Here is a 13,076-nt window from a genome sequence, read left to right as displayed (position 1 = left end):
GTTATTGTTGTGATACCTCCAGATAATACCTATGAAATTCTCGACTATTAAAATGCTACTACCTTTCAAAATAGCTGGTAGTATTGAGAAAGGTGATACATAGTACACTGATATTTTTATTATGACATGGTTTTAGTTATTAAATAACGTCCACACTAGTACTACAATTAGGATAGACAAGAGCTGTTTTGAGTTCAAAGTTGGGCAATTGATAGAACACGAGTGAACAAACTCCTTCATTTGGCTCTAACCTCTCACATTTTACTCCAGCATCACAACATCATCACCTTTTGCTCTAGCATCTTCATCATCATGCTCCAACGGCAAACCCATCAGAACCTATTGCATTTTAATCAATTACCAAACATTATTCTTTGGTTTTGTACATCCTTAACTCTGAACAATTAAAATGCTTGCTTGATGTTAAAAGTTGCAGTTTTTCCTTGTAAGACTAGCCAACAAGCACATGCATCCATGTGGGCTAACATATGTATAAAAACATATCGCAGACACATTGACAGATGACATTAAAGTCATGAACCATTGACTTCAAAAGAAGAAGAGAAAAAAATAACAAAATCCTTACAGAGTTTTTCTTGTTGTTCATCAGACTTTCGTTTTCTGTCTCGACTATTAGATTGCTGGCCATAGTTGGCAGAGAGTTTTTCCCTTTCCATTTCCGGTGTCTGAAAAAACATGCAAATATTAAACTCATTCAAAATAATCTACATAATAGTATACATTGTATAGATAGAGTATTACAATAGATGTTACACTAAGCACTAAGACAAACTAGAAAACAATCTAAACTATAGCATGAGTACAAAAGTGTCCTAGCCACGGACGCAAGATTTCTTCCAATACAACGAGACAACATTCCAAATGCTAGAACATGAACCCGCTAGCATGTTTAATGACACCTACCAACACATTAGTGCATTACATGAAACCAAACAGTGCATATTCTAAACTATATAATATTGTGTCATTTCATATGTAGCCCACAACAATGTAAATGACTTAGATATAATTGTTAACTTCTGCTCTCATGTCAAGTAATAAAACATGTTTGAATTAAGCCAACCCTCTTTTATCAAGCTATCCAACCACTTTACGCCTCAATAAACATAACAGAATGCAATTAAAGGACCATTTTCTCCCTCAAAATTTAGTCCAAGTATCAATCAAAAACATGTCTGGGGACGATTTTGATTCATGGAGATCTATTAATTCTAATACCCATCCCTCATGTCATATATCAACCAAACACAAATAAAGAGAACAAGGAGTAGTGAGCAAACATCGACAAAATAACAGCTCAGGATATAATGAAAGAGCTGCAATCCCCTCTTCAACATGGAAAACAGAAATAAAAGGTGAAGCAAGACAAAGCACCTATAAACTCTAGTTGACAATTTACATACTTACAATTCTTATTCCCTATAATTCTTATTCCCTGTTGTTTTGAAGTCCTAACTAAACTCACAAGATACAAAACCCACATTAATAAAGAGAATCCAAATCAACAATAGCAATTAGCAACTAAACTTATATGTTGAGATATTCAAATTTATTGTATGGATTGTATTGATTAATCTTCCCGCGAGAACGTCGAAACATTTCCCTTGTTGGAGAAAGAGGGGAGTGGAGCATGGGTATTTGGCACGGTGGGTCCAACACCTTACTCAACTACAGATTTGACTTTCGTGAGAAAAGGAGGACAAGGGGCAAATTTGGAAATTCGCACGTTGATGTGTCTGGCCCATTAGCTCTAATGTGTCTGTTTCTCAAACCTGGAGTACGAAGACTAATGCCACCTACACAGGTAATGACATGTAGGTAGGGCCATTGGATTGAGTGCCATGGTTTGAGTGAGGGAGAATCATTGGTCAAAATAGAATCTGGGCCATAAAGGAGAATCTGGGCCCAAATAGTAAATTAGCAGCAAATCTTCTGTCCAAACCCATTATGTGGCAGGGAGTGAGGGAGCATATGGATTGAGTGATGTGTTTTGTTCTATAAGGATGTGAGGAAAGAGTGGGAGGGTGTCTTGCCACTGTAGGAGCTTTGCTCTGTGGGCACCGGATATTCATCTGTTTACATTTATCTTTTAATTTCATAAATAACACACTCTTGTTTTCCATTGTCGATCTATTTTTTCCCTGTAAATTGCAACTGTGTGAATCGGGTTCCTAACACACACCAGCCCATAACAGTACCAATAACCAAGGTAATATAACTAATTTTAACCAAATTTAAAATTCTTAAAAACCAAACACCAAACTAATTGAGGACTTACTTCAAAGTTGGCGGCGGCATCTTTCTTGAGTTTATCCTCCTGAAAAAACATGCAAATTAATATTAACCTCATTGAAAATAGTATATCCAATCCAGCAAAGGCAAAGCAACAAAATAAAATAAAATAAAGCATTATATTATACAGCATTGTCGATTGCATGAATGATCTTATTCAAGCTGACACTCAAATCATTAACACCAGGATTGCGTTCAAGCCACGACTTAGCATTGATACAGAATGACGAAATGGCACGCATAATATGCAGATCTCTGCAATCATCAGGTTTCGAAACAAATTGATGAATAGAGTCCAAATCATCTTTAGTAAGAAGAAGCATCGGATCACCATCAGGAAGGATAAAAAGCATATCTGGATTAAACAAACTATGTTCTGGAGAAGCAAAGGAAAGCAAGTTGACAATAGTATCAACGACACAAGTTTTCTCAATCATCTTTTCAAAGGCTTCTTCGTCGAAAATCATCGTTTTTCTTCTTTCTACGTCGACATCTTCTTTGTAAAGACGAAAAAAAATGTCACTAAGCCTCTCCAACTCACGAATAACTTCTTTGTTGGTGGTTGGATCCTCCTTTAGTTTATCGATACGACTTTCGATTTGGAGTATGGCGTCGCGATTTGCCGAATCAACCATTGTCAAAATGGAATTAGCGGCGGCCGGCCGTCGTGGATGAGGGTTTGTAAGAATTTTAATAAGATTCTCCAACTCACTAATAATGTGTTCCCTGTTGGATGGATATGCCTGTAGTTCATCGATACGATCGATACGACTTTCGATTATGTCTATGACGTCGCTCTTAGAAAAATCAACCATTGTCGAACTGGAATTAGCGGCGGCCGGCGGTGGAGGAGGGTTTGTAAGGTTTTGCGTGGATTCGACATCTTCTTTGTTAAGATTAAGAAGAATTTCACGAAGACTCTTCAACTCACGAATACCTTGTTCATTGTTGGTTGGATCTTCCATTAATTTATCGATACGACTTTCGATTTGGAGTATGGCGTCACGATTTGCCGAATGAACCATTGTCAAACTGGAATTAGCGGCGGCTGGCGGTGGAGGAGGGTTTGTAAATCTGCGTGTTGTGTGGTTCTTTTTTCTGGGATAAATCTGTAACTATTAATAGCGATGGAAAACTTTTGGTTTGATGTAGGCGTAGCCTACTTTTTATTCCAAAATTACCCTTGAGAGTATTTATGTTCTTGTTGGGTCCAAAGCTGCCAACATTCTTTCATTTTTACTCCAATGCAAAGAACAATATTTGCATTCTTAACTTACATACATTATAAGGTCTTACAATTGACCCCACATATTTTTATTTATTTCAATATTTTAAGTTAAAATACTTATTTTTATATTATTTTTAAAAAATATTAATGAAAAAAATACATATATTATCTAATTATGAAAAGAAGTACATAATTTATTAAGAACAAGTTAATACATAAAAACGTGAAAAATTAATTTTCATTATTATCATGTCTGAAACGTGACCAAATATGTTCCAACAAATCTCCTTGCAATTGTCGATGTTTTTCTCTTTCACGAGCATGTGCTCTCCTTTGCAAGTATGTGGCGAAATCAGGATGAGGACCATTGGATACTTTAGTTGCGGCGATGTCATTGTTTACGTTATCATACTCAAAATTACCATCATATGTGTGCCGTTCATCTTCAACGATCACATCATGCAATATGATGCATGCATAGATTATGTGTTTGATTGTAGCCATGTGCCAAGCACGGGCCGGACCACTTATAATCGTAAATCGAGATTGAAGCACTTCAAATGTCTGTTCCATGTCCTTTCCTGTCGATTCTTGTTTTTGGGCAAATAACTTCCTTTTTTCTCCTTGCAGCATTGGGATAGTCTTAACAAATGTAGCCCATTCGGGATAGATGCCATCTGCTAGATAATACTCCATATTATATGTGGTTCTATTCACAGCGTATTGTAATGTCGGAGCTCTCCCGACAGAACATCGTTAAACACATTAGATTAGTTTAACACGTTAATGTCATTGTTAGAACCAACAACGCCAAAAAATGCATGTCAAATCCATAAGTCTTGGGATGCCACAACTTCAAGCATGATTGTGGGTTTTCCATGATCACCTGACAATATTGACCTTTCCACGCAACTGGACAATTTTTCCATTCCCAGTGCATACAATCAATGGAACCTAACATACCACGAAAGTCGCATGCCTCTACTAGTTGTAGAAGGCATTCTTGGTCTTGGTTGTTAGGCCTTCTCAAATACTCATCCCCAAATACTGCATTTATACCTGTTACAAATCTCTCTAAGCACTCCACTGCAGTGCTTTCACCAATTCAAACATACTCATCTACACTGTCAGTCGGTGAAACATATGCCAAAATACGAATAGCAGCAGTGCACTTTTGCAATGGTGAAAGGCCCCTTCTTCCAACTGCATCAACCCTTCCGAAATATTCTGAAATATTCATCTTGAATTCCAAGGGCTTCTACAATTCTGAGGAACACATGTCTTTGCATTCGGAACCTTCGTCGAAATTGAGCTTGTGTATACTGGATTTTTAGAGAAATAATCATTAAACAATCGATTATGCCCTTCTTCACGACTTCCATCAATGATTGTTCTTCTTCGTCTGCACCTAGTGGGATTGTTGTCTTGTTGCATCTCGCGAAATACCCTCAAGAACTCTTCTTCAGTGTTGTCATCAAAACAATCATCAATGATTTAGTTCCAAATTGTATCAAAGTCGGTGTTTGGATCCATAATAAAATTTGAAAGACTTTGAGAAGAATTATTTTTTTTAGGGATAAGAGAAGATGAAATGTGGGTTGATATTTTTATTTGAATGTATAGGTTGAAAAACTATGTGACAAATTGATTCAAAACTAAAACAATTTATAGGCAAATAAATAACGGTAATGTTTTTTTTTCTTCTTTTTTTGGTGGTGACCAGGGTTCGAACCCCGGACCTTGCATATATTATGCATTGTCCATACCAACTGAGTTAAGCTCACGAGGACAAATAACGGTAATGTTAGGCAACTACCCAGCAAAGTATTGGAACTTCATGAGGCACAAATAGTAAATACAAATAAAGCTTCTTGTAAATGAAAACAAAGAGAAAGGTCAGGAGGTATTCTTCTCTACCTCTATCTTTTTTTTAAAAAAAATTAATTAAATTGGACTTTTTGTTTTTTCGCCTAATATTTTTTCTATATTTTGGAAGATTAAAAAGTGCAAAGAGCTTAGAGTTAAGCTGTATATTTGTTTTTAGATATTAAGGTAATGATTTTAACAGCAAATCTTATTGACGGAAAGGATTGGCTGGGAAAAACCAAAAGCACTTCATTGATTGTCGCCAGTCTATACTTTCAGTTGTGTTCTGTCACAGTTCTAGAATTATCATTTTGCACTTTTCCGAAACACCTGCCAGGAACTTAGCTGTAGCAGCGTTAATCTTGAATGCCTCATGGAAGCCCGGCAACCATCGTTCGTCTTAGATAAAAGAGCACTATACTCAGTGATAATATTGAAGCCTTTTATAATCGAAAAAAAAAATTAAGGCCTTTTATAACATGTATAAACCAAAATAAGCAAAATACATTGTAATCTTGATAAAACACACATAGTTATAGGTAGGATAATGAGGATGGTTAATATAATTTATAAAACACTGCAATGATAAATTAAATCCACATAAACTGAACAATGAAGCAATTCAAAGACGAATCCTGAAAACGCACATAACTTACACCAAAAGGCTGGTTCAAAAGGGACCAACTAAAGGCACTACATGGTTCATATTACATATGGAAAGACAAACACAACGAAACGACAAACATAAGTAAATAAAAAAGTACAACACAACCATCAGACATAACACACCATTGATCTTCACGCAACTGATGTTGCTTCAGTTCAAATCTTCAGTCTTGACGCAAACCATCTTCGGCTCTTTAGTAGCAGAGCCTTCTCCAAACTCAATGGTGATTGCATCCAGCCCTTCGACACTCTCAACTGGCCTTTTTCCCAGCGGTTTGCTTGCTGGAGTATCAGTTGCTGCAACAGCCTCTCCCTTGTTGCTTGAATCACTTCCTTCAAGAGCCTCCAAAATTAAAATGAAGCATAACAGTTGGTCCAAATCTTTTAGAGCTGTTTGGTATCATTTTCTTGGCCATCTGCTATGGCATTTTAGTTGTTACAGCAGCAGTTAGGTGGTCAAGCTGTTTCCGCGTTTGTGCGGCTCATTTGTATTCGTTTTTTTGGCGTTCTATGGTGTTTCTTACACCTAGTTCTGCATAAATAAAATGAGAAGTTTCAAAAAAAAAAAAACATCAAAATTGCATGATATCGAGTTTAAAATATACATTGAAGAAACTATAAGAACATACTGCCACGCCGAATAGACAAATAATTTCTTATGTTCTTTCTTGATTGCTTCTTTTCAGCTGATAATTTTAGATGATAGAAACCGCATTTTTACAGGCCTTTCATTATTATACTTAAAACCACAGTGCATGCTATTAAAACAGAAATATTTACTCATTCTTTCATTCTTTATGCTCCTATTATTGCATTAAAACAGAAACCTATATGCTTATTCTTTGTTAAGAAAACCCATACGTGGAACGATCTATAATACCTATTATCAACTGAAAAAGCTCATAAATTACCTGATCATCAAGCAAGATCATATGCATACTGCCAACTTCATTTGGATTGAAATGGTCCGGAGTAGTCCAGAGATTAATCACACGACCCTGAATTTGAAAGTCAATCTTTCTGCCAACAATGTTTGCAAATTTTGAGATCGTTGAAGCTTTTACTACAAATCAAAAGTAAAATAATATTTAGACAGAAGTAATATATTCGTTATAGTAGGAATATGAAAGGGAAACATAAAAATGTAAGTGTATACAAAAACAGACCTTTGCTTGCCATGGATGCGCTTCAAAAGAGCTCAAGATACCAAAGGTTCTCTACTGCACTTTAGTATGCAGGTAAACTAACTTGAGACAATGGCCAAACAAACCAAACAGTATCACCAATTTAAAGGAATGGCATAGGGGTCTTAATACATGCGCATGAACATAACATTCAGAAACACAAAAACCAAGAATTAAATTGTGAGGTCCCAAAGGTGTGTATTAAATTTACATGCCTATGTCATCTTAGTACACTATCACATTGATTTGGCTGCGCATTTATGAATATAGGTAAGGGTATGATGCTATCAAACTAACTTATCACCTTGAGCACATCAACATGGTTAATGAATTCAACTCTGTCAATACAGAGGTTTATTTTTACATATTAGTAGGTTCATTCAATATTAAAAGACCATATGGTGTGATGAATTAAGAATTAAAGTGCGATGGTAGTAGTTTGAATAGCACATCTTTTAACAGCTAATGTTACTTAATATAGTCAACCAAACTATGTTAACTTTCATAGTCAATTAAAATTTAAATTAGGATAAGTTAACCTAATAACAATGTTAAAATCCTTCAAAAAAAAAAAAACAATGTTGAAAATTTTCTTAAAAAAGGTTTGTTTTCTTGATAAGAAAAAACATGTGCAACTTAACTTGAATCACACTAATATAATAAGAAAATAGTCAACGATTTAAATCAATTGCTATGAAAATTGGTATGATAACGGGGAACAATAATGGCCAAAACAATCGTAAAGAACTACACCAGCCCAAGCAAAAAGGAACCATGCACCCAAACCATGCAACATAAAGATAATAGGGACTAAAACAGATACTGTAAGGAGAATATGGCAGCCAAAACATAGAATATCATAAACAGGTCAAATAAAGATAGCTCACCACATTGTCAGAAAATGCTGTTAAATGATTTTATAATACTTGAAACAGCCAAAAGTTCATCACTGGAAGGTTTTCACTGAACACATCTCTTCCTTTAGCTGCATTGCATCTTCAAGCTCTCTTCAACTGTATGACATTCGAAAACTTAGCTACGATGGATAGAAATATCAAAATAATCTATAATAAATGCATAATAGCTTAGTACAGATCAACTATGAAAAGGAGGCATAGTTAAGCCTGTTAAAATTCAAATTTAACTTAAAAACTCTACCTTTCACTTATCATGCACCTGTTAAAGCCAAAAAAAAAACTAAAAGAATTGAAATAATATTGAGAATGAAAGTCATAGCATTGTAGATCAAGAAAAGGACATTATTTCTGGTCTTTTTCAATCATATTACTTTTTTAACATGAAAAAGTGACGCTAATCTCTAAAAGAGATATTCGATGGAACAAAATTAATAAAATAATAAGGAAAAAGAAATGAAACTTACCTCACATACTATATTATGGACATAAAATTGGAATACCTGAAACAAACAGAGTAAAAGAAGAACAAAAGAAAAGAAATGAGAGAAGAGTTAGAAAATCGAGTCAAACAAAACATAGTTTCTGATACATAAGAGCAAACTTTATGAAGCATAACCTTTAACTGCAGAATCGGATACAAAACCACAGTAGAGGCCAAAGAAAAATGTTGAAGAATATCCAGCTTTCATCTACAATGAATTCAAATCAGTAAAAATAGCAGACACTTCTATAGACTCAAATCATTATGAATGAAAGATGAAAGCAAAATGGCAATGGCCTCAAAGCTTTATTAAATTGTAAAAAATGAAGAAGGAGAAACCTTGAATGGTTGATAAATTCTAAAAAGGAACTACACATATATAAATTCCCCAAAAACAAAAAACAAATTAACTACGAAGAAAAAAATCCAAATCAGTAAGAACAAAAAAAATTGTATGACTGCCTAAACTCCAAGGCACATCATGCTTTGGGTCTGCAATTTCAAAGGCACATAAATAAAACTTTATGACTGCCTAAACTCTACCTTCATAGCTTGAACAGGGGGAGCATTTCCATTGAATACATGTGTGAGTGAGAGCAACTACAATGCCGTTTTTGCCGTAATTTCACTGGACTGCATTGTCATATATCAAGCAATGCTCAGTTTGCTACCAATATTAATAAATTGACTCGTAAACAACATTTAGGAAACTCACCACTGTATCTATCCATCACCTTTAACACTGATATGATTATAGCCTGTTGAGCCTCCTCAATTATGGACTGTCAAATAAACTGTAAGTCTGCAACAAAAACTACAATGGTACTAATAACTCTCAATTCCTTCCAAAACGAATCATATGCTAGTGCCAAAACCAAAAAGACAAATGCATAAAAATAAAAAAACTAAAGTCAAGTAACACAAAAAACACACTATCAAAACACAGTATACTTGGAACTTGGAAGATGAAAATCACTTGAAAGGGAGAACAACCATGTCTCATGGTATAACTACACAATGCAATCAAATATCTTAAATGTGCGTGATTTTATAAGTAATAATCTTAATGCAAAGCAGTAGCTTGATTTTACTCATTCCTAATAATCTTATCACTATTGCATACCACACAAATGACGTCCCCTATCTGATACTCTCTTTTGCTGCAGTCAAACAACACTATAACCAAACATCAAACTACAAAATTAAATTTGATATCAGATAAATTCACAATTTCAAAATCAAACAAAAATATACGATTCCGATGAAAAATAAACAACCCTCTTGTTCTGAAAATATTACCATCAGAAACTAAAATATTCCTTAACTGTCATAGCCATGGAAACTCATAAACATACTCATAAAGAGGGTAAAATCACGCAATTTTTTCTCTGAATGTTCACCCACTTAACCCCAAATCGATTGATATTTTGCAGGGATTAAAAAAGAGAGCATGAGATTTGAAAAAAAAATGAAATTAAGAAGAAATTTGTGATAAAAGAAGAAAGTTTATAGGAAAAGGAAGAAGTAGTAGCAGTTGGTTGGAAGAGAAGAGTAGTTTAGATCAATAAATACACTTGCCAAACATGGAAAAAAACAGAAGCAAAACTAAAAGCTATGTAAAATTTTGACTCTTGTTACATAAAACATTTCTCACTAAGCTGTTAACATGAGAAGCTTTTAACTCCTTCATAAACGTGTGATTATTAATTTTGTTGGGAGCAACTTGCATTCCGATTTCTCTTGCAAATCAAGCAAAGCAGGTATAGCTTTCCCTTGCACTAAAAAAAAGAGTAGAACAATTAAATAATTCATAGCTTCAAATTTGGTACCATAACTTAATAATTCATGTTCATATATAATTTCTAATGCTTTACTATAATTCATGTTCAAAGAACAACGCCATAAGAATAGCCTGATGCAATCTTACTTAAAACTGAGTTGATACTAACACTTAATTATCTGAAATTACATGCAAGACAAAAGAAAGATTATGCTGAACAGTTTCCATGAATTGGGAAATAAAAAAAATTAGAACACAAAGAAAAACTATTGTGCTATATAAATTTAAGCAACAAACGATCAACAAAGATAAATTTAATCCATGCCAATGCCATCAATTAAAGATGTATTTAGACATCTTTTGTTGGATTTATGCATAGGAGAAGTGTGAACCATAACGATTAATAAGCAAGAGAGCTGATGTGTAACTCTTAAAGGATTTCGGCCTAAACAAAGGAGGGATGTTGATGCCAATTTGCTGATATGAAGAACATGTTAGCTTGCCAATAGCACAAACAAAGAGAAAAAGTTAGTGAAGCTGCTGTTAGCACAACTATTCAGTGACTTTAGTGAAGCTGCAAGTAAACCAAAGTGTATTGATCTCATTTTTAGTTCTATCTTGCTGTTTGGTATCAAAAGTTTACTGTTATGGAATGGAATGCATCTTCGCTTGTGCCTTGTCCTTATATAGTGTAATAAGTTAGAATGCTAGCTAGCCTTTACATTAAATGATCTATCTGTCATAGGGCAGCTAGCCTTTGCATAGACGGAACTTTTGGCAAACACTAAGCTCATGTCCGACACCTCTAACTAACTATTAAAAGTTCACATTGATCAAGATGAAAGTAATTATAATACAGCTATACCTGCTGTTCTATCTATCGATTCACAATGTCCAAGAGCAATTTAGACGGCCTAATTAATTAGTGCTCTTGATATGTTAGTACCTTTGTAAATCCCTTCCATCAATTCAATGGAGAAATATAGTTGTTATCGGTTATCCAGATAGCAGTCATATTCTAGCACAATAACGCCATTCAGATAGCAGATGTTATAAAACAATTTTTTAGCACAATAACAGAACTGATTATGCTACCTGACTATTAAAAACACAGAAAGTAAACCATCATATACCTTTCAGACTGTGAAGTGCAACTGAAGTGTCATGTAACAACGCAATGCGATCCATGTCTTGATCTGATTTTGGGTTATCGAGTGAGAAAGAGAGTATGCAGTCGCTAATCTAAAGGCAGTAGAGTAAAAGAGGTCTGCTATAAATGGTGATCAATATGAATGGGAAACCCCTATTCTTTAGTCTCTGAAAATAAAACATAATAGTAAGAATGAAAGCGATGATCATGGACTATTTATATAGAGATATCAACCACTCCAATATCACTTTACTTGCACAATAGTCAACAATGACACACAAACATATACTCCAAAGAGGGAAGCATCAATCTAAATGTCACTTAAAAGAAAAGAAAACATTATCAATACAACTCTCATTCCAAGTCTCATATCCTATTGGATTTTTTATTAAGATAAAACCAAAGCAAAAATATTATTAAAAATGAAAGCTTACTCGATAGAGAGGACTATCTTTAGTGAGAAAGTTTCCCGTTCCACTACAACATTTTATCAGAAACATGGTATGCATATCTAAAACTGAAAGAGAACAACTTAAAATTCAAATTGATTAATAAATTAATTCAGAAATCTTCACTTTGCAATACCAATATAAAATATAAAAGCAAAAATATTATAAAATAAAAAAAAAGTGAAAGCTTACGTGGTCAGAGAAAGCTTTGGAGATCTAATTGCTCACTAAAACATTTTATCAAACATGTGGTGTGCATGTCTAAAACTGTAAGAAAAAAACATAAAATTCAAAGTGATTACTTAATTAAATTCGGTGAGTGATTGTGAAAAAGTGATTGAAAACAGAAATACCAATTAATAGTAATCGTAATACTGAATTGATAAAGGAAATCACAAAATTGAAATGAAAATTGAAAAATTGAATGGATTCAGTGAGTGATTGTGGAGAAATGGATGGGGTTTTAGCATATATTCGATGTAGTAAGAAAAGGGTATGGAAATGGAGATTTATGTCTTCGATTCAAGGAAATGAAATATGCAGAGGGATAGAAAACTATGGAGAAGATGGATAGAAATCGTAGCTGCATTCAAGAAAATGAAAATAGGCTGCTGTGAGTATTAATTCGTCCTTTGAGGAGATGAAAAACCTGATTAGTGAAGGCTTATTGAGTAGTGTGCATAGTTAATGATCACTGAGTTTGAAATTCATATCTTTATTATAAACATTTGCCTTAATTTATTTGAAGCGTGTGGCATCTTCACATTCTTCATATCATTTAATGTTTTCTTATCATCCAATCAAATTAAATTATTATGACTCATTCATTTTTTTATTAGCCAATCAAGATGAACCATGGGTCATGACTCATTTAGTTTTCGTCAACCAATCAAAATTGATCATGCCTTGATTTTTCCCCAATATATAGACAATTTGTTTTTCATTATTTTCATGTGTCTCTTCCCCCATAATTTTTTTTTTTGTAATAACAAGTATTTTATGTGTTTTAAAAGCATAGAAGTGTAATCATTTGGTTGTAGAT

The 13,076-nt window shown here is 34.1% G+C and overlaps 1 protein-coding gene, 1 long non-coding RNA gene and 1 pseudogene across 10 annotated transcripts; all 3 read right to left on the bottom strand.

Moving 5' to 3' along the window:
* Window positions 1–63: 63 nt before the first annotated feature.
* Window positions 64–3,411, bottom strand: LOC146900859 (uncharacterized). Its single transcript, XM_085737854.1, has 4 exons — window positions 2,442–3,411; window positions 2,300–2,338; window positions 587–686; window positions 64–339 (listed from the first exon to the last, which is right to left on the bottom strand). The coding sequence occupies exons 1-4, from the start codon at window positions 3,336–3,338 to the stop codon at window positions 311–313; spliced, it is 1,065 nt and encodes a 354-aa protein (XP_085593980.1). The 5' UTR covers window positions 3,339–3,411; the 3' UTR covers window positions 64–310.
* A 361-nt stretch (window positions 3,412–3,772) lies between these two features.
* Window positions 3,773–5,074, bottom strand: LOC146900858 (uncharacterized; annotated as a pseudogene).
* Window positions 5,075–5,943: 869 nt separating this feature from the next.
* Window positions 5,944–12,785, bottom strand: LOC146900857 (uncharacterized). Of its 9 annotated transcripts, none has more exons than XR_015022119.1 (12): window positions 12,684–12,785; window positions 12,227–12,301; window positions 11,569–11,752; window positions 9,779–10,433; window positions 9,371–9,469; window positions 9,199–9,288; window positions 8,791–8,863; window positions 8,639–8,674; window positions 8,145–8,270; window positions 7,240–7,381; window positions 6,985–7,136; window positions 5,944–6,605 (listed from the first exon to the last, which is right to left on the bottom strand). It is a non-coding gene; the product is annotated as an uncharacterized LOC146900857 (long non-coding RNA). The 9 variants fall into 9 exon arrangements; XR_015022120.1 differs by having other exon boundaries at window positions 9,371–9,457; XR_015022125.1 differs by having other exon boundaries at window positions 7,240–7,316; window positions 9,371–9,457.
* Between the last annotated feature and the right edge of the window lie 291 nt (window positions 12,786–13,076).

This window comes from Medicago sativa, chromosome 8, assembly GCF_051527215.1.
Source record: "Medicago sativa cultivar Bolivia chromosome 8, Bolivia_mono, whole genome shotgun sequence".
Taxonomy (NCBI): Eukaryota; Viridiplantae; Streptophyta; class Magnoliopsida; order Fabales; family Fabaceae; genus Medicago; species Medicago sativa.
This window is presented reverse-complemented; position numbering and strand designations above follow the sequence as displayed.

What these genes read in the sequence shown, in the direction of transcription:
- LOC146900859 (XM_085737854.1), bottom strand. Translation starts at nt 3,338, where the DNA reads ATGGTTCATTCGGCAAATCGTGACGCCATACTCCAAATCGAAAGTCGT. An exon ending in TTCATGCAATCGACAATGCT is followed by an intron (nt 2,339 to 2,441) that starts GTATAATATAAT and finishes ATGTTTTTTCAG; the next exon opens with GAGGATAAACTCAAGAAAGA. An exon ending in ATGCCGCCGCCAACTTTGAA is followed by an intron (nt 687 to 2,299) that starts GTAAGTCCTCAA and finishes ATGTTTTTTCAG; the next exon opens with ACACCGGAAATGGAAAGGGA.